At 56.3% G+C, this 19,114-nt stretch overlaps 1 protein-coding gene across 1 annotated transcript in view; it reads left to right on the top strand.

The window, feature by feature from the left end:
* Window positions 1-19,114, top strand: part of Nos1 (nitric oxide synthase 1) — a 67,422-nt gene that overhangs the window by 19,153 nt on the left and 29,155 nt on the right. Inside the window, exons 3-12 of the mRNA XM_071612517.1 lie at window positions 2,776-2,904; window positions 3,953-4,098; window positions 5,554-5,716; window positions 6,342-6,433; window positions 7,952-8,093; window positions 10,297-10,436; window positions 11,678-11,852; window positions 14,682-14,783; window positions 16,957-17,151; window positions 17,561-17,646. Coding sequence (XP_071468618.1) covers window positions 2,776-2,904; window positions 3,953-4,098; window positions 5,554-5,716; window positions 6,342-6,433; window positions 7,952-8,093; window positions 10,297-10,436; window positions 11,678-11,852; window positions 14,682-14,783; window positions 16,957-17,151; window positions 17,561-17,646 — 1,370 coding nt within the window. The remainder of the gene's footprint in view (window positions 1-2,775; window positions 2,905-3,952; window positions 4,099-5,553; window positions 5,717-6,341; window positions 6,434-7,951; window positions 8,094-10,296; window positions 10,437-11,677; window positions 11,853-14,681; window positions 14,784-16,956; window positions 17,152-17,560; window positions 17,647-19,114) is intronic.

Raw genomic sequence — 19,114 nt, forward strand, 5'->3', positions numbered from 1 at the left:
AGCCGTGGACGCCTGGTGTCTGGCTTAACAATGGCTCCTTGTCACAGTTTTCGACTCCGCCATGGTGTGAGAGCAGTCAATAGAAATCAGACTTGGGTTTCAATTCGGATCGTTTCCTGGGTTCAGATGCATCTGTCCCCAGGCTGAGCAATGACATGGAGCCTCGGCTCCCATAAGCCACTTAGTCCCGAGGCCAGCAACCCACCCTCTGCCGGGTGCTGTGTTGCTGAGCTGGGCGGCTGGATGCAGTCTCTGTTCATACGCTCGTTTCCACCCGGGACGCACTGGTCGGTCATGTCCCCGTGGCTGGTCGTGGAGCACCTGCGTTCCTGACACTGGCTTCCATGTGGTCACTCGCTCAGTTAGGCAGCCTCGGGCTCCTTTGTCCTCCATTCAGTCCAGCCCACAGCCCCGGGCCGAGCATGAAGGATCTCTGCAATTTCAAAGTCCACGCCGACTTTGTGAGCGCTCAGGCGGAGGCCACGGAGGACCACAGGCCAGAGGCTCAGACCACGGAAAAGTGCTGTCTATAGTTCTGGAGCCTTCAAAGTCCGCAGAGCACGGAGCAGCTCTGTGCCGACTACTGTGCCATCTAATAGGAGGCTCTTGAGCACCCATGATATGGCATCCCATGGGGGACCTGGACTCGATCCCCTGAGTTAGCCAGCCACCACTGTCACCAAATACCCGACCGGGACCTCGAGGAGGAGAAGCGTGTTTGGGCTCACGGCTTCAGAGGTTCAGTCCGTGGCCGGCCGAGCCCATTGCTCTGGTCTAAGGGGGGGCAGACCATCGTGGCGGAAGGGCGTGGGCGGCCAGTGCTACTGCATTCATGTTTGTCTGTGAACATTTCCTGCATCATCACCAGGGCGGCTGGGGGTCACCTTTTGTCACTGTCAATCTGATCCATGCAAATCCCCAGCAAGAAGGTTCATAGGTAGAGACTAGAGGTCCGTGGCCCCCACTGTGCCCTCGCGATCACAGGCGGGGTGAGTGCTGGGGAGCTGTTTACAGCATGCGAAGGTGGCAAGGGGACAATATCCGACCGGGGTGCTGTTCTAAAGAAGGTTCAGGAAAGACCTCCGACCCCGCGGCCCGTGAGCCCCCTGCGGGCAGCCAGTGCCGCTGGGCTCTCCACGCCGCTGGTCGGCAGACTTTTGCTAGAAGGGACGATTTTTTTAAAAATCCTTGTGTCTTTGTGGACATCCGATCTTGGTCCCCACCTGTAGTTCAAGAGAAGCCATCGACGTGTGGGAATGCATGGATGTGGCAGTGTCCCCACAAAACTCCGGGGACCCTGAAATTGGAACTCGATGTAGCTCTCACGGATCCCAAGACGGGATTCTCATATCCAGCGACATGACTCTTCTTATATTCAATGACCTCAGAGGAGAGTAACCATCCTTGGTTCGTGGGCTGTGCAGAAACAGGCCTCAGGCCCGGTCCAGCCCCAGGCTGCTCCCGGGTGGACGAGCCGGGGTCTAGCCTAAGGGCCGGAGGCCTCCCTGCCTCCTTTGGGCTGAGGCTGTGAGACCTTTTCCTCGGGCTCCTGCCGAGTCCTTAAGCAACCAGGTGTTGACAGAGCCTCCCAACGTCCATGAGCCCAGGGACTCTTGTGCCAATTTAGGAGGAGGTGTCCCGGGAGCCCTGTCCTGCTCCCTCCCAGGACAGCTGGTGTCTCCCACCCCCTGAGGACTTACAGGTGCGAAGCCGCAGCCTGGAGCCCAAATGGGCCCGGTCCCCGACACCGTGACCTCTAAGGACCGCTCGTCTGCATTTTGAACAGGCACTCTCAGGTCCGCACTCAGAGAAGCCATCTGCATCCTGTACTAATGTCCCCACTTGTCCCCTCCTGAGTCATCCAGTATCACTGCTGGCTCATTAAAACATCAAAGCCCCGACTACAGCGGCTACAGCGGCCCTGCCAGAGGGCTCCTAAGGCCTGGTCTCAAGTGTGTGATGCAGCGAGGCCCAGTGGACGGGATGGGGCGGACGCACCCGGGCTGCCGATTCCACGGCTCTTCACGGCTGCTCCTCGCACATCATCTGGAGCCTCAACAGACGGCCTCCTTGATTAGGGCCTGCTCTCTCCCCCGCCCCCTGGCCACCCCACACCCGCTCCCCCCAGCCGTCTGCCCTCCACCCTCCTGACACAGGCCCAACCCCGACCTCAGCACCCAGTCTGTCACCCCCTCTCTGGGTGACCTTCCATACGGACAAGTAGCTCCCTGCACCCCTCAAAGATGTCAACTCACTCCAAGGAACGCCTTGCTCTAAAGGCCTGCTCTGGTGGGTCACCATCAGTGCAGGGCCGCCGGGAGACACGAGAATGTTCATTGGTGCTTCATTTGGAGACACAAGCAAAATGACTTAGGGTCCAGCAGGGAAGAAAGTACGAGGAGGGGACAAAGAGAACAAACGCCCCACCCCGTGCTGCCCACTGTGGCTTTAGCACAGTCCGTTTTCTGTTGCTATGGCTGAGTGGCAGAGGCGGGGTATATTATAAAGAAGAGGGGTTTGTTTGGTGCATGATTCTGGAGGCCGGAAGTCCCAGAGTGTGGTGGCAGATCTGCTCAGCATCTGGTCACACCTTCTGGCTCAGCTCTCTCTTATAAAGTCACTAATGCCACCGTGAAGACCTTGCCTCCCTGAGCTCATCCTGGCTTGATTTCTTCCCCGCGGCTCCATATGCAAACACCTCCCAGTCCCAGTGGAGACGGTTCTTCAGTTCCCTCAAGACCCTGCCTGATGCCCCACCTCTGTTCTCTCCTCTAGCCCCCTGCCTCGGGGAGACAGTCCCCCACAAAGAATGGCAGCCCCTCCAAGTGCCCTCGCTTCCTCAAGGTCAAGAACTGGGAGACGGACGTGGTTCTCACCGACACCCTCCACCTGAAGAGCACCCTGGTGAGTTCCCCAGACACTGTCCAGCATCCCCTGGACGGGCTATTTGTCCCTGCTTGAGGACAGCTGATGGATACCCACTCACTTCTCTAAATGCTTTTTATCTGAGCACTTTGTTCCCAAGAGAAGTGAAGGGGCGTGGTCAGCCTGACCACCGATGAAGTACCGAACAAACCCTGCCCTGATTTCACACTGGGTCCTCTAAACTTCTAGATCCTATTTTTTAATAGTGTCAACACACCAACACATTCCTTTAAGTTTGGGTCAGAAAAGGGCCTTTTGGAGAAGTGTATCTGTTAGTAACTGCTGTGTAACAAACTGGCCCAAAAATTCAGTGACTGAAAACAACTACTGTTTATTACTTTTGAAAAATCTCTGGATTAGCTGGGTGGTCCAGCCAATCGGAACCGGACACCCTTGGTTTTAGTGAGGTTGTATCATGTGCCCGCAGCCACCTGAGGGGACAGCTCAGGGCAGACTGATCTGGGATGGCCCTGCTGAGGTGACTCTATTGTGCATGTTCTCTCCTTTTCCAGCAAGCCAGCCTGGACTTGCTTGCATATGGAGGCTGGGCTTGGGCATGGTGCAGGGCCGTTTCTGCCCACTCTGTGGGCCAAAACTAGCCTAGATCCAAGAGATGAGGACATACAGCCCCCTCTTGATGGGGAGCCGCTATCAAACCACACTCCAAAGAGAATTCAGGGAAGGAAAGAATTGGGGTCATTTTTGCAATTAATCTATCAGAGACGTGTCCAAATGAGCTACTGTCCCCTCTGTTAGAATGAGAAAGTATCCTGGGGTCTAGTTCCAGTGATTCAGATTGGTAGTCAAAACACTCCTGATCCCCTAACTGACCTTCCGGAACCTTACATTGTGACTTGCTGTCCCTTACGTTGACTGAGGACCATGTCCAACAATGACAGGAAGCTGGTCGTTGGCGCCAAGGGCCAGGTTAGCTCTGCCCTGAGTACCAGATCCTGGCCCCCAGCCCAGCACCCGCCGATCTCGGGGGAAACCAGGCCATAGCCCAACCTCTCTCTCTCCCTTCCAGGAGACAGGCTGCACGGAGCACATCTGCATGGGCTCCATCATGCTGCCCTCTCAGCACACGCGAAGGCCCGAAGACGTCCGCACCAAGGATCAGCTCTTCCCCCTCGCCAAGGAGTTCATCGATCAGTACTACTCGTCCATTAAGAGGCAAGTGTGGGCAGGGCACTGGGGCGCACACCTGTCATCCCGGTGACTCCGGAGGCCGAGGCAGGAGGATCGTGAGCTCAAAGCCAGCCTCCGCAACTTAGTGAGGCCCTCAGCAACTCAGGGAGATGAGACCCTGTCTCTAAAGGAAATGTTAAAAGGCCAGGGGATGTGGCTCAGTGGTGAGGGCTGGGGACAAGATGTCAGCTGCAGCTTTGCAAACCCCAAGTTCAAGGCCTTAGCCCGCCAGTCACAGGGTGGAAACCTGGTAGCCCACGGGCCAAACCTGGCCCCCAGATGGGCTCTTATTTGACCAGTGAAAGGGTTTCTTAGACTCTGGAGTATTTCACGCAATTGCACACCTGGAGGGAAACTCCCAGCTGTGGTTTGTGAGCATGCAAAGAAGGGCAAGCTCACAAACACCACGGACAGTAGGAAAGATCACCATTAAAGAACCTTCCAGAAATCACCTTGGCTCCATCCACAGTCCAGACATGGAATCCAGGCTCCGTATCCCTTCTCCGAAATGTTCTGTGCCAGACGTATTTTGGGTCTCAAGAGTTTTTCAGATTTTAAAATATTTGCATTGAATTTACCAACTGAACACCCCTCATCTGAAAATCTGAACCCCAGGGGCTAAGGTGTCCCTCGGTGGTAGAACTTGTGTGTAGCGGGTGCTGGACGCTGGGTTTCAGCTGGGGACCTGGGTGCTCATTACACTGTTCTGTATACCTGCCTTCTTAGGAGTCTAAAAGTTTCCAAAGTGATTTTTAACTGTCTGAAATTGAAGGCATTCCCAACATTGGAAACTCAGAAGAGCTCCCTTTAAAACTAGGACTTTCCAGTTTGTGTTGAGCAAGACCCGGCAGCCTTGGGTCCCCCCGCCTATCAGGGAGCAGTTGGCTGGGGCACAGTCATGGCTGCCCCCCAAGGACAAGGCTCAACGCAGTCCCCACCCGGCTGGTTTCATCTACACACCCCGCCGAGCCCTCGTGGGCACCTGAGTGTACCGTCTCTGCTTTATGCTCTAACTGTCGCATGCAGCAGTCGACGGGGGACTTCCTGTGGCCCCCAGTGTCCTATCATAGCTCGTCCCTCCCACCCTCCTCTACTTCAGAAGAGGGGGTAATGACGTTGGTTAGCTTTCCGTCCCTGTGACAAAACACCTGAGAGAATCAACTTAAAAGGAGGAAAAGGTTTGTTTGTGCTGATCATTTGAGTCCACGGGCGCTCGGCCCCTGTGGCCTGTGGCCAGGCAGCTCATCAGGGTTGGAGAGCAGGAGGAGGAGGCCCCTCACCTCATGGCACCTGGAAACAAGGGAGGGAGGGAGGGCGCCCCCCATGACCTCACTTCCTCCCACCAGGCCCCACCTCCTACAGGTGCCCCACCTCCTAGTAGAGTCCCGGGCTGGCGGGAGACCTTCGGGGGCGCTTCACGCTCCTCTTCTCCCAACTCAGGTTTGGCTCCAAGGCCCACATGGACCGGCTGGAGGAGGTGAACCGGGAGATCGACAGCACCAGCACCTACCAGCTCAGGGACACCGAGCTCATCTACGGGGCCAAGCACGCCTGGCGCAACGCCGCCCGCTGCGTTGGCAGGATCCAGTGGTCCAAGCTGCAGGTGGGAGACCCCTTGGGGACACCTTGGGGAGGGGACGAGAGAAAGAGGGCAGGTGGAGCTTTGGAAAGGCCCCCGTTGGCCCTAGTGACCTATCACCTGGTGGTCACAGGGCCCACACTCCCAGGTCACAGCCGCATCCTGACTAGAGCCATGTCCCCTGGGCACCCCGGCTGACCACAGACCCCACCTCTCCCTTCAGCCTCCCGCCCACCTCCCTTACTGACCTTCTCCACATCCCCCCTGACGGGTCCGTTTCTGTCCCGCTGACCCGATTGGATTCTAGGGAAGATCTCCTCGTGGGCAGTAGATTCGTTATCAAGGTCGGGGTTTAGAGTTTGATTTTTGTTTATTTCGTTTTTTAATCCCTCAGTCCTAGTCCCTAACAGAAAACGTAGCCATCTCATTAAAACGCCCCCTGTATTGAGTGTCCCCTTCGTCACATTCGCTTGCACTCTGGGAGACTTTTCCTAGTCTGATTGACGTTGCTTATGAGCATAGAAGAAAGAAAACATAAAAGGTTGCCTGGGACTCAGAATGAGGTGCCTGCTACTCCAGAGAGGGGGCCCTTGGGGGGGCTCTGGGAAAGGGGAAGACGGCCGTCAGTCCCACCCGGCATCTCTCCCAGGTGTTCGATGCGCGCGACTGCACCACGGCTCACGGGATGTTCAACTACATCTGCAACCACGTCAAGTACGCCACCAACAAGGGCAACCTCAGGTGAGGGACCTGCTGGGGGGGAGGGGGCCTCATGTCCCCACGGCGTGGAGTCGGCCACACTGAGACAGATGTGCAGCCCTTCCTTGCCCACACCACGTGTCCCTTCTCCTCTGGGGCAGTAGTATCCCCTGGGGTTTGCAAAACTGCCACCACGAACGTCCCACTCAGCCCTCCCCAGGAGGAGCCTGAGAAAGGATGTTGGATCTGGGATCCGCACACAGCACCAGCCTCACACCCGCTCACGGGCTGTGACTCTGGTGTCGCTAAACACGACTCTGTATGTACATCACACAACGCGCTGGGTCTGCTGCTCAGGGATGCGTCACGCGCGGGAGGGAGGAGTGACTCATCCTGGGCTCCTCTCCACCGCGGCCCTGAGAGACGTTTTGCTCAGAGATTCTGGAGAGCGCTGAGACCCTGTGTGGTTTTCACCTGGCCTCCCGCGCACCCCAACTTTCATACCGAAGGGGGACGCCCCACTCCTGCAGTATAATAATGGGGCCCTCTTTTGCATAAAGGGGGGAGGACCTCAAGTTGAGCTCAGAAAGCAGCAAAGCGGTGGCCGGAATCAGTTCCCTTGATGGAACAGGGGACTCCAGGCAGCGGGAAGAGCTCGGGGCAGAGGATATCATGGGGCACGGGTGGAAAAGTCATCCTGCTTCAAGTCTACGTTTTTCTTCTTCCGTCCTTCCCCTGTGCCAAGGAGCAAAGCCCCGTCCTGTGACACCCTTCACCCTTGGGTAACCGTGGGCTCATCCCGCCACACAGCGGGCCCTGCACTGAGATGAGTTTTGCAAAAGGGACTCAGAGTAGGTCTCAAATCTGCCTCCCCAATGACAGGGTTAGAGGACCTCAGTGGCTGAGGTGTGCAGAAAGGGGATTGGAGAGTAATGAAGAGCAGGAGGAGCAGGTGGAGAGGGTTCACACAGGTGTGTCCTAGGTTTCAAAGGAAGGCTGGTTGTCCGGTTGGTGGCGCACGCTAATCCCAGCACCTCTGGAGGCTGAGGCAGGAGGATTGTGAGTTCAAAGCCAGCCTCAGCAACTCAGGGAGGTCCTAAGCAATTCAGTGAGACCCTGTCTCTAAATACAAAATAGGGCCGGGGATGTGGCTTGGTCAGGTGCCCCTGAGGTCGATCCCAGTACCCAAAAAAGGGAAGGCTGGTGGTAGAAGAACAGAACCTAGAATCCCTATGTGCTGTGACTCGGGGGTCCCACGGCTCCCTGGAGATGGCGTGTGCAGAACTCCCCGGAGGACTGGCTGACGTCAGGACTCTTGTGCCCTGGAGACAGGGATCCAGAGCCCCTGCCCCCCACCTCCACTGGCCTCCACCCTCCGCACACCAGGGGCTCCAGTGGAGAGGTGACGTCCCCTCCTTCCAACAGCTAGTCCATTGACCCTGGGGACCTGGCACAGACGTGATCCACCCTGAGCCTGTTGGTCTGGGCAGCACCGTTTCGAGTGTGTCCCCAGAGCACACGGCTCCCCCTGACACCGGCTGTCCTCCCCTGGCCCCACAGGTCGGCCATCACCATCTTCCCTCAGAGGACGGACGGCAAGCACGACTTCCGCGTGTGGAACTCGCAGCTCATCCGCTACGCCGGCTACAAACAGCCCGACGGCTCCACCCTGGGGGACCCGGCCAACGTGGAGTTCACAGAGGTGCGAGCACGGTGTCCCCACCCACCCACCCACCCACCCGTCCACCCGGGCTCAGGGCCCCGAGCTTTCTTTTCTGGTTTGATGGGCAGCCTTTGGGACACAGGGTGCCCTTCTAAAGACTGGCCGCTGCCCTCCGTCCCCGTCCTCCAGCTCTTTCACGGTCGGGCATTGGGTCACCTTGGTGTCACGTCCTCACCCCCAGCCCCCTGGCAGAAACTGTGGTCCCATTTCACAGGTGGGCGCAGGGAGCTGTTATCCAAGGGAGCCAAATAGGTCAGGGGAAGGCGGGGACCGCAGGGCAAAGCTCGTCCCACCAGGAGGAGAGACGCCGGCAGAGGAAGCCCGTCGGGGCACCTTGGCAGGGTCGAGTGATGTCTCCGACTCGAGGCACCACTCACGTTTCTGCCACTGTTGGTCACAATTTTGACTCTGCTGGGCACCAGCCTATAAAAGCCACCAGGAGAGCCACCACCACCCGTCCCCACCCAGGGTTCCTTTCAGGTGGGCCTGTGGGTGGGCACCCCCTGCATTTACCACCCAGCCCGCCCCAGGTGAGCTTCTCTCCGCACCCCCTGGCTCCAGCCCCTGCCAGGCCCGAGGGTGACTCAGCTGCTACCCCTGGGTGCTGGCTTCGCCTGCAGGTGGCTTTTCTTATTAAAATGTGATTATCCTGAGAAGGGGGCTGTCTCCAGGGCAACCAGAGCTGCACCTGTGTGCTCATGGCCCAGCCAGGCACCACTTGGCTGAGCGGAAGGTGCACTTGGCCTTGACCTTGCCTCGAGTCGGCAGAACGGCCCCCTCCTCAGCTCAGCCTTCCAACCGTCCGGCCAGCGCACCCCTCCTGAGCCAGGAGCCAGCGCCTCCCCTCTCGGTCCCTCCCTCGCCACCCTCTAGCCCCGCGCTGTCCAGAAGGGCAGCCGCAAGCCGTGGGTGGCCCCTGAGCGCCTCGTATGTGGCTAGTGCAAACCGAGATGTGCCTTTAGTGAAGGTGCCACCACATCTCTGAGATTCAGTATTCCAAACACAGGGGGCTGGGTGCCTGGCGCACACCTGTCATCCCAGCGGAGGCTCAGGCAGGGGGATTGTGAGTTCAAAGCCAGCCTCAGCCACTCGGCGAGGCCCTGAGCAACTTTTCAAGAACGTGTCTCTAAATGAAAAACAAAATGGGCTGGGGAGGTGGCTCAGTGGATGAGTGCCCCTGAGCTCAATGTCCAGTACCACAAAAATAATAATAATGATGATAATAATCAGTGGAAAAGAGCTCACTGATGGCTCTTGTGTTGGTTGGGGACGTGGCTGAGGGGCAGATATCTGCCTGGCAGAATCCCCGGCACCACAAACATCACAAACAGGTGGGAGCCTGACTATTTAAAGTTTCAAGATTTTGTTCAAAATATATGCATTGATTCCAGATTGAAACGATAATGATGGAGGTACGGCAAGCTACTGTGTTCATAAAAAACTACTGGATAAATATATGTTTGATTTTAACATTAACGTTTCAACATGAGTATTAATATTCTAGCGATTTAAATACCTTCGCTTTAACCATTTATCATGGATCAGTTAGTGTTGATCTTTAGTGTGTCTCGTTGTTACATAGTACCTCTATTCGATATGATTTAGACGAAAGTTAGCAATTTCATTTTACTCTCAAATGGATCACTTAGAATAGATGGATACTTTAATACAGGAAGAACATTCACATAAAGTGCTTGCATTCAAATAAATATGTGAATAAAATGGTTTTCATCCCTTTTTTAATGTAGCTGCTAGAGTTAGTCACTCATGTGGCTCACATCAAATATCTATGGGGCAGCTGCCCTAAAAAAAGTGTGTTCTAGACGGTGATTCTTCACCGCAGGGAGCAGACCTTCTTTGCATCTTGAGGCCTCTAAGGTCACGTGACAGACCCCTGACAGAGCCAGCCCAGGACAGACGCCAGGATTGGCCAGCTCTTCCCTTCCCCTCTGGGAGCCCCCAGGGGGCACAGAGGACCCTGGAGATGTAAAGCTCCCTGTTGGAGCAGAGGCTTGCCCTGTGTCCTGGGGGGCCACAAGGCAAGGCCAGGGGGACCCTCTGTCCCATGGCAGCGCCCTCTGGGGACTCGCGTTGGGGTCTCTGCTCAGCCCTCACCCCCCCCACCCCCCCCACCGGGCTGGAGGGCGCAAGGCGCCAAGCTGACCGAGGGGTCTGTTTGCAGATCTGCATCCAGCAAGGCTGGAAGCCCCCGCGGGGCCGCTTCGACGTGCTGCCCCTCCTGCTGCAGGCCAACGGCAATGACCCCGAGCTTTTCCAAATCCCGCCCGAGCTGGTGCTGGAAGTGCCCATCAGGCACCCCAAGTAAGAGGGCTGGCGTGGGGGGTGGGGGGTCCCCGGGCCCCTCTCCGCCCAGCCTTAGTCCCCTGGCTCCCTCTGCAACCCAGACAGGGGTTCCCAGGGGGCTTGGTTCCTCCCCGTGGGCTTGGGTGCCCTCGGGGGCCATCCTGAGAGCAGCCAACCGCGGGAAGTGGACCCAGGGAAGGTCAAGTTCAAAGGGCACCTGGTGCTGGGAGGAGCATTTGCACTTGGAGAGGGAAGAAATTCCACCCCAGGCACCAGGCTCAGGGAGAGGACCAAGGGAGGTCGATAAAAAACTCAATACGTAAATGCCGTGTGTTTCAGAGATCTAACTCAACTCTTTTTTAGTTTATTTTTTTGTTTTTTAAATCCACAAAGAGCCACAGACCAACATTTTAAATAAAAGCAGGATTCAGCTCAGAATTGAGATTAGGGTGACACAAGCAAGGGGGGGTCACACAGGGAGGGGTGGGAGCCTGTCTATTTAAAATTTCAATATTTTATTCAAAATAGATACATAGATGGGCAGCACTAAATTATGTTTTTAATTGCATTAATTTAAAATATTGCATGAAGAAGCAACAGCCTTGATGTCGATTGCTGAGTCTGTTGGGGTCCCCTTAGATTTTGCACCCTAGAGGAGTGCCTCATTTGTGTTCCCTTCCTCCTGGCCCCAGACAGGAGGCCCGGGTCACAAGGCTCCGGGTGCCGCCTGCTCTCTGGGAGCACCCCCAGCCTCCTGGATCCGCTCAGTGACTCAGGCCACATCGTTCCCACTCCAGTCAGGCACCCCGCTGGCCTTTGGGGCTGACTTGGTCCCTACCTCGGTGGTTTTACCTTCTCAAAGAGGAGAAGATCTCACAAACACAACTACTTCATGCTTCTAGGCCCTATAAAATGACTTAATTCCAGTAAAATGTGGCAGTAGGAATTTTATGATGCCCAAAAGTGTGAAGCCACGTGGACCCAATAGGACATCAGAGAAGGTTTCCCTGGAGTGAGCAGCATTTTAGCTGAGAATTAAGCATAGGGAGGAGCTGGGAGCACAGATGAAAGAGAGAGGATCCCCAGGAAGAAGGAGCCAGCCGCCTGTGCAAAGGCCCTGGGGTAGAAAGGCGCACCGTGGGTTGCAGCAGAGTGATTTCTCCACACTTTCTCCTGGACTCACTCTTAGTGTAGGTTTGGAAGACCCATGGGCGCCGAGGGCAGTGGTTCCCAGACCTGGGCTGTCTTGCCGTCTGCAGGTTTGACTGGTTCAAGGACCTGGGCCTCAAATGGTACGGCCTCCCCGCTGTGTCCAACATGCTTCTGGAGATCGGTGGCCTGGAGTTCAGCGCCTGTCCCTTCAGCGGCTGGTACATGGGCACGGAGATCGGTGTCCGCGACTACTGTGACAACTCCCGCTACAACATCCTGGAGGTAAGGTCCCTCGGTGGTCCCCGGGGCAGGACACCCAAGGCAGAGGTTTGGAGCCTAGAAACTGGAAGGAGTCCGAATAGAACCACAATCGGGTGAACTTCTGGAAGCATCCGTGTGTCTTTACCAGGGATGGTAGCAACGGCCAACACACAGCACGGACCCCACGCTAACACTGCTTAAGCACCTTATGTATACAGTCAACACCCGCCACCCCCGCTGCCCCGTGTCTGTCGGGGATTCATCCAGGAACCCCCACCGAAGCCCAGGTCCTTTATATAAAAGGCCCAGTATGTGCCTATGACCTACACACCCCCGGCATGCTCAGATCATCTCGAGGTGACTTCTGATACCTCCTACAGTGCTAAACAGAAGGGTTCAGAGGATGAATCATGACAGGGAAGACATGTCTTGGACACGTTCTCTACAGGTGCAAGCTTCTTCCCAATTGTTTTCCTTGGAAGGTTGTTTGAATCTGCATAGACAGAAACCGCGGCTCTGGCTGCAGGTGGGCGTGCGGTGCGCGGGGGCTTGTGTGTTCAGGTGACTAGTCTCTTTCCTTCAAGGTAACAGCTGTGACATTCTCCAAGTTACTGTTTCTATCAGTGGCTTGGAACCCACCAGCTGTAGCACATTCTCATTTAACCCTCACCTTAACCTTAACGTATGATAATCCCCTTAAGGTGGAGAAAATGAGGACTTCCAGAGGGATTAAGTGACAATCTCAAGGTCATGCAGCAAAGGAGGGTAGCATTTCTCCACAGAGGGTCTGATTCTGTTCCCCCCCCGCCACTGAGTCCTCCTGGAGTTCCCGGGGCTATGTTTTGTCAGCCAACGTCCCTACCAACCGTCTTCAGTGGTTGGCCTCATTTCAAAAGAAGATATGGGGGAACAGAGAAGTTAAGTTCTGGGCCTATGTCACACAGCAAATAAGGCACAGAATCATGAGTAGAACTCAGAACCAAGCATTAGGTTTCTGTTGTTTAAATCCATGGGTTCAGGGGGTCCTCGGTCTTGCTGCACCTTGGAGTTTACCCTGGGGGCTTTATGATGCCCAAGTCCCCCTCCCCAGAACCCTGATGTTATTGATCTGGTCAGGACCCCAGGCTTCAGCATTTTGTAACATTTTTTAACTTCCTCAGAAGGTTCTACTGGGTAGCACCCATCTGTACAACCTTCTGGCAGGAAAGGGGGAAATATTTTGGGTAATTTCCATACATATGGCTCAAGTTGCATTGGGGGATTTTTATTTTTTTTAAGTCATATAAGTTTTTTTCTTTTTTTTTTTTTCTCTGCAACTAATTGTTCTTGTTTAATTTTTTTAAAAATGCTGTAGAATGCCAGGCACATACTCCTGCCATCCCAGCAGCTCGGGAGGCTGAGGCAGGAGGATCGTGAGTTCAAAGCCAGCCTCAGCAACTTAGCGAGGCCCTAAGCAACTCGGGGAGACCCTGTCTCTAAAGAAAATATTAAAAAGGGCTGGGGACGGGGCTCCGTGGTTAAGCGCCCCTGGCTTTCCATCTTTGGTACTAAAAACAATGCTGTAGATAGCAGGAGCCGCCTGACTGCCCACAGGATACTTGGCTCTTTCCTAAACCAGCTCGAGTTTTACATGTATCTGTGCAAAGCAGCAGCTAATGGTTTGCTCTCTGCAAACGCGTCCCTGCTCCAGACCCCAGCAGAACCTAAGGCCCGGCCTCCGGGAGTGCATCACCAAGTTCTCATTCCGCTCTCTGAGTGCGTGTCCCTCGCAAGGAGTCGTCACGGGTAGCTAGACGAGCCTGTCACCCGCCCCAGCCCTCAGTTCCAGCTGCCGTTGTGTACAGACGGTGACAGCTGGGTGGGAAATGACTTCCCCAGTCCTTAGAGATTGCTGCCTTGCAGCCCTGTAATGAGACCTGGGCTCCGCCAGGGACCGGCATGACGGGAGGTGAGCAGCTCAGCCTTAATTAACGAGCCTGCTGCTGGCTCTTCCCTGCCCGCTCCGGAGCCGGTGTCTCCCGACTGTCACCAATTCTCTTTCCCAAGTAACTTGACACAGGTGTCAGCTGATGAGGAGGCAGCTCCCAGGTCTTGGGTATCGGGCGTCCCCCGAGCTCTCCCTCCACGGCCACCTGGCTCCGTGGACTGTGGACAAGGGCAGACAGGGTTCTGGGCCTCAGTTTCCCTCATCTGTCAGAGCCCAGCAGGTGTCCCTCTGAACTCACAGCCCACCGTCTCGAGTCTAAGTAGTGACCGCTGCAGAGTGGAACAGAACGAGGGGAGCTTCTCCTCCGAGGAAACAGTCACTCCTAAATCCATCGGAAGACCACCCTCGGATTTGAAATAAAATCCTGGCTTCCTGGCACGCCCTCCAGGGTCCCACGGCATCCAGTCCTGCTTCTCTCTCCCACCAGCCCCCACCCCCTGCAGCTCACCATCCTGCAAGCACACGGGTCCTCCTTCTGCTTCTCAGGGGACCCAAGCCCGATTCCCACCCCAGGGCCTTTGCTCTTGCTCTTCTCACTCGCAAGTCCCCGCCCCTGGTCTGCGGACGTCTTGCTTCTTCTCATCATCTCCTCCTCCCATTTCCTTTCTCTTATTTCCTTCCTAGGAATTAACACTAATCATAAAATGAGCTCTTTCCCCACTCTATGGGCATGTCAGCTTCATGACTCAAGGCCTCCTTCATGTCCAGTAGATTCTCAATTAAATAAAAACACACACGACCACTTTTTCAGGAGTGAGTCCATGAGTGACCTGCGCATGAGCTGGTTAGTCCAGGGACCCGCCCTCCTTCATTCTGAAGCACCGAGGGGCCCCAGCCTGTGAGTGGGTTTTGTCCCCCTTCAGGAAGTAGCCAAGAAGATGAACCTGGACATGAGGAAGACGTCATCCCTGTGGAAGGACCAGGCGCTGGTGGAGATCAACATCGCTGTCCTCTACAGCTTTCAGGTAGCCCCTGCCTCACGGGCGCGAGAACCTTCGGAACGTTGGTGCTGAGGGTCGAGAAACCTGGCTACCAAAACCCACCTGGGCGGGGTTCTGTCCACCAGCACGACTTCCCTCCTGTCCGCCTGCCTCCCCTGCTTGCGGGTCCTGGGTGGGGACCCTGTGAGGAAAAGAATACTCGGTGGGGAGGGAGGTCACCACCTATTGCTCACGATGCTTCGGAATTGCCACGAGGAGCTGGCAAGATGACCAACCCCTGTCATCCCCGCGGCTCAGGAGGCTGAGGCAGGAGGATCGCGAGTTTAAGGCCAGCCTCAGCCACTCAGCAAGGCCCCGTCTCTAAATGAAAGATTTTTTACAAAGGGCTGGGGGTGCGGCTCAGTGCTTCAGCACCCCTGGATTCCAGCCCCAGTGCCCCCCCTTAAAAAAGTTGTGATGACAGGTGTCCTCTGTTCCTGTCCTGTCCTAGGGACTCCGATGACCACATAACAAGTGATAGCCTCACTATCAGAGCCTTGTGGGCCCCCGGAAAGGGTGTGAACGGAGTTAAGTCCTTGGGTTCTTGGTCCCCGGTTTGAAGAATTGGCCCAGGGTGAGAGCCAAGGTGACAGGGTTCCCGGAGTGGACGGGCCCCAGAGAGGGGCGCCCGCTGTCTTGGGGTTCTTCAGGGGTACCTGGTGGCCCTGCGCAGGTGGGCCCAGGGAGGCCAGTGTGGACGGAGTCAGCGCTCCACGCTCTGCGTGTAATAAGCCGATGGCACATGAACGGTCCCCACCGTGTTACGAGGTTAAGAGGACAGGTCCCTCCTCGGGATCTGACACGTCCGTGGGGTTGACTCTGTGGCCCGCCCTTGCTGGGGTGGGGGCGAGGTAACCAAGGAAGGGTGGCTGCCCTTGGAGCTGCAGGGGACAGGACAGGTATTCCCAGGAAGCCGTGTGGTGACAGCCCCCAGGGGGTCAGTCCCCCAGACCCCGTGTGTCCTTCCAGGTTGGCGTGAGGTGCCCTTCTCTTGGCCGCCCAGGGGAGATACCTCCACCTGCCTCCATACTGGGGTAGGAGGACTGGACACTCCCTGTCTGAACCTCGACGTGTGGAGACCACAGAGCGGACCCTTGGTCACGAACACAAAATCACATTTTGAAACTGACCCGTGATGACCCAGGGCAGGGACAGGATCTGGGGTTCTCTGGTTTTTGCAAAGCAGGTCCAGAGACCAGAGGACGGTCTCCAGAATCGAGGCCAGCTCTGCCCTCGGGGGCTTCCCACCAAGGCTGGATAGGTGGGTGGGAACTGGAAGTCACATGTCGGGGACAGAGAGGGGGCCCAGGGACCAACGGCTCCGAGAACAGAGAAGTCGCGGAGGGTCAGGGCTTGGGAGCTGTTGAGATGACCGCCCGGCTCGGATCCCTGGGGACCCGGGACAACGACAGGCAGGCTGGGGACAGCACGGACGGACTGAGCTGACCAATCAGAAAAGCGCAGAGGGGACAAGATACTGTGGGCGGAGAGGGGAGTGTCACCTGGACATCCATTCCCCACCTGGGAGGGGCTTACCTGGGTGACGTTTTATCCACTCGTTTTAGGACGTAAGACTTTGTATGTTAAGAGGGTTTTACGTCCCCACGCTCACGGGAGAAGTGGGATGGGTGGCCATAAGTAGGAGGGAACAGAATATTGAACCAATGAACAGGAAAAGAAAATTGTTGGAGTCTAGTCACTGCCTGAGGTCCCTCCCCCTTCTTAAAAAGCAGGGAAAGAGATGAAAGACATGGGCACCAACAGAGACTTTCTCCTGGGTGTGATTACCAGTGAGAGAAATGCAGAGAGTCACCGGCTCCCCTCACACTGCTTAGAATCATCTCCAGGACCACCATTCGTTTGCTTTCTTTTCTTTAAATTTTTATTTTTGGGGGGGGTGGGGCGGGGGGTTTCTGGAGATTGAATCCAAGGATGCGTTACCACTGAGCCCTATCCCCAGCCCTTTTTATTTCACTTTATTTATTTATTTTGAGGCAGGCTCTTGCTAAATGGCTTACGGCCTCACTCAGTTGCTGAGGCTGGCCTCCAACTTGCCATCCTCCTCCCTCAGCCTCCTGAGTCTCTGGGATTACAGGCGTGCCTTGCTGGGCTTGGCTTCCCCAACGCCTCTGACTCCTGGTCCCTTCTCTTCTCACAGAGTGACAAAGTGACCATCGTTGACCACCACTCTGCCACCGAGTCCTTCATTAAGCACATGGAGAACGAGTACCGCTGTCGGGGGGGCTGCCCGGCTGACTGGGTGTGGATTGTGCCCCCCATGTCTGGCAGCATCACACCTGTCTTCCACCAGGAGATGCTCAACTACAGGCTCACACCCTCCTTTGAATACCAGGTCCTGCCCCTTCTGCCCCTTTCCGTGCCGAGTCCCCCCCTATCTGCTGTGTATGTTGTGTCGGGAGCACATCTTAATCTGGGCCAGCTCTTTGGATGTGCAAATGCCCAGTGGCCACGTCTGGCTCCTGGCTCCCACACTGGGCAGCACGGGTCTTGCTGAAAGACTAACAGAGACACAATGAGTGCTCGGAGGTCACAAGAAGAAAGTCTGAGGGGACCCAGGGCTGATGGGAGGGGCTGGCAGGACACTACAGGGAGGCAAGGACAGCTATAGTGACCGCAGGTGGAATCCCTGCTCTCTAGGGCTGTGGGGTCGGGCAGCCTCGAGCCCCAGGGAGCCCTGGGCATCTCCATGAGAAGCTGCCGTCCCTCGTGGCAGTGACCAAAGCCCTCTCTCCTCTTCCCAGCCCGATCCTTGGAACACCCATGTGTGGAAAGGCACCAACGGGACCCCCACAAAGCGGCGCGCCATCGGCTTCAAGAAGCTGGCCGAGTGAGTGTCCTGCCATGGGAACCCGGGGTGTGCCCACTCAGAGAGCCCAGAAAAGGGGGACACAGCAGCGGGGCCATTTTTTAGGGAAGTCAGAACCCGGGGGAGCCGGGGGGAGCCAGCCCCAGGCCCTCCCTCGTTTATTTCCTCATTCATTCATTCACTCATTGGTTCGTACTTGAGCCAACAAATGAGCACCAGGTGTATTCTCCACGCCAGGCGCTGGGCTAGGCTCCGCGGGGTCGAGTGGGGCCCCTGATCTCAGGATGCCCCCAGCCATCATCTGTCAAAGAACGAACATGAATGTGGTCAACCCTGGGCCCGTGGCGAGGGCACTGAGAAGTAGTTCCAGGGGTCATGAAACAGATGTCACCTAGATGTCCCTTGGGAGGTCAGGGAGGACGTCCCTGAATGGGTGAATGAGATAAACAAGGGTTAATGGAGCAAAGAAGGGAAGAGAAGGGGCTGTGGACCAGGATGACCACTGTGGGGGTCCTCTCTTCCTGAAGGATGCTCGGCCACCTGGGGGCCGGCTGGGTAGGGGGGGCCGACTGAGCTGATGGAATGGGGACCCCAGGCTTCTGCCCAAAGAGAACTCCACCGATCCACCGTGTGGGGCAGCCATCGGGGTGGACCGAGCTAGCTGGGGTCCAGAAGCGTCCGTGTGTGCCAATCTAGTTCTGCAGCAGGGGCCACCTCTGCCACGGACCCATGCTGGGTCCCATGGTTCCCGTCCCCATGATTGGCACCCGGGATATCTCTCCCCCTCCCCCTCTCTCCATCCCATCCCACCCGCCAGCCAGGGAGGAGCCCAAGGCAGCACCCTTCCCCCAACAAGAGGATCTGGAATATTCTCAGCCAGGGCCACCTTTGGCTCTAGCTCAGCTCCATCGTCTCCGGGAAGAGAAGGGAGACAGGAATCTAAAATGATAATTGCACCATGAAGTTTGCAGTGGAAACAAAGGGAGTTAATTACAGATGCGCTGTCATGCTCCATCCCTCCCAGGGAACCCTCCACGCACCTTTAATCCCTTTGGGTTCCCCACCTCCCCGCCCTTAGCTCAGTCTTCCCCCCCCCCCGCGTGGGTGGCTCCCCTAATTCTGAAAAATTTACCACCAATAATCCCCAGGTGGGAGGTAATTAGCAATTTGTGGATGCTAAGACTCCTGAGAAGAATGGCTTGGGAGTGGAGCCCAGGTACTCGCCTCCCCCAGCCCCTGCCAGCAGAGGGGAGGGGAGGAACCCGGGTTTGAGGTTCTCTGTTGAGCTAGGAGGAGGCTGCATCTGACATCTAAGCTCCCCAGGGCTCAGGTGACATCAGCATCTTTTTAAACTCATCGTTTTTCACAGACATTTCTTTTGTGCATGGGAGATGCCAGGTGCCCTGCAAAGCCCTGGATGTCATTGCTGAATAAACCCAGCCTGGCCCTTCCTCTGTGGGTCCCTAAACCCCTAGAACCTTCCGACTCG

Source organism: Marmota flaviventris, chromosome 1 (assembly GCF_047511675.1).
Source record: "Marmota flaviventris isolate mMarFla1 chromosome 1, mMarFla1.hap1, whole genome shotgun sequence".
Taxonomy (NCBI): domain Eukaryota; kingdom Metazoa; phylum Chordata; class Mammalia; order Rodentia; family Sciuridae; genus Marmota; species Marmota flaviventris.